This window comes from Arachis hypogaea, chromosome 11 (assembly GCF_003086295.3).
Source record: "Arachis hypogaea cultivar Tifrunner chromosome 11, arahy.Tifrunner.gnm2.J5K5, whole genome shotgun sequence".
NCBI classification, from domain to species: domain Eukaryota; kingdom Viridiplantae; phylum Streptophyta; class Magnoliopsida; order Fabales; family Fabaceae; genus Arachis; species Arachis hypogaea.
In genome coordinates, this window is record NC_092046.1 from 24436636 (window position 1) to 24437962 (window position 1327).

The following is a 1327-nucleotide window of genomic DNA, read 5'->3' on the forward strand; positions in this document are numbered from 1 at the left end:
ATTTTTTATGTTTGGGGTATTGACTTCATGGGTCCATTTACAAACTCGAATGGTTTCGTATATATTCTGTTAGCTGTTGATTATATTTCTAAATGGGTGGAAGCAATTCCTACCCGTACTAATGATGCTAAGTTGTTGTTTCTTTTATTAGAAATAATATTATTTGTCGCTTTGGATCACCACGAGCAATCGTGAGTGATCAAGGCTCTCATTTTTGTAACAGAAGAATGATAGGTTTGTTGAAGAAACATGGGATCATTCACAAGGTGGCGACAGCTTACCATCCCTAAACGAATGGCCAAGGTGAGGTGTCTAATAGGGAGATCAAACACATACTCGAGAATATTGTCAAACCTCATAGAAGGGACTAGAGCTCAAGGCTTGGAGATGCACTATGGGCTTATCGGACAGCTTATAAGACACCCATCGGCATGAGTCCGTTTCGCCTAGTCTACAGAAAGGCTTGTCACCTTCCGGTAGAGGTGGAATACAAAGCTTACTGGCCTGTGAAGGAATGCAACTCAGGATTGGGAGGAGCCGGAATTGAAAGAAAGTTGCAACTAGAAGAATTGGAGTGCCTTCGACTAGAAGCGTGTGAGAACTTAAGGCTCTACGAAGAAAAGGTGAAGGAGGTACATGACAAGAACATCAAGAGAACAGAGTTTAGAGCTGGGGATCAAGTCTTTCTCTACAACTCAAGGCTGAGGTTAATGCTGGACAAGTTGAAGTCAAGGTGGGATGAACCTTACACGGTGGAGAAGGTAGAACCGTATGGAGTTGTCCACCTAAGTCACCCCTCAAGCCCCACCTTCTTCAAAGTCAATGGCCACCGTTTGAAGCTGTATCATGGTGCGAAGGTGAAGAACAACAAGGAGCTGGAGATCTTCCTCTTGAAGGATCCAGCAACGGATGAGGACTGAGCCTGTGGACCGTCCAACTTAAGGGCCTTAAAGAAAAGTGCTAGGTGGGAGGCAACCCACCATGGTATGATCTTCATTTTTATTGGTTCTACTTTCTTTATGTCTGTGTTAATTTTCACATCTGCATGTTTACCTTTATTTGAAGTTATTTTTATATAAAAAAAGAAAAAAGACCCTGCCACGCGTGTGCATGGATGACGCGCACGCGTGAGATCCCGGATAGGCCCTGATGAGAGAACTTTTGCGTGGTCTAGAAATTTGCGGATAAATCTTCGTTGCAAGTATAGTTTCTAAACCTTCAAAAGTCCTTTCATACAAACGTTTTGGTTGTCACAAGTAACAAACCCCTAAATAAATTGATAACCGAAGTATTCAAACCTCGGGTCGTCTTCTCAAGGAACTGCAGG

At 43.0% G+C, this 1327-nt stretch overlaps 1 protein-coding gene across 1 annotated transcript; it reads left to right on the forward strand.

Annotated features, from left to right (window-relative positions):
* Nucleotides 1-431: 431 nt before the first annotated feature.
* On the forward strand, nt 432-920 carry LOC112721168 (uncharacterized). Its single transcript, XM_025772245.1, has one exon. It carries the CDS (start codon nt 432-434, stop codon nt 918-920), a length of 489 nt encoding a protein of 162 aa, XP_025628030.1.
* The last annotated feature ends 407 nt before the right edge of the window (nt 921-1327 follow it).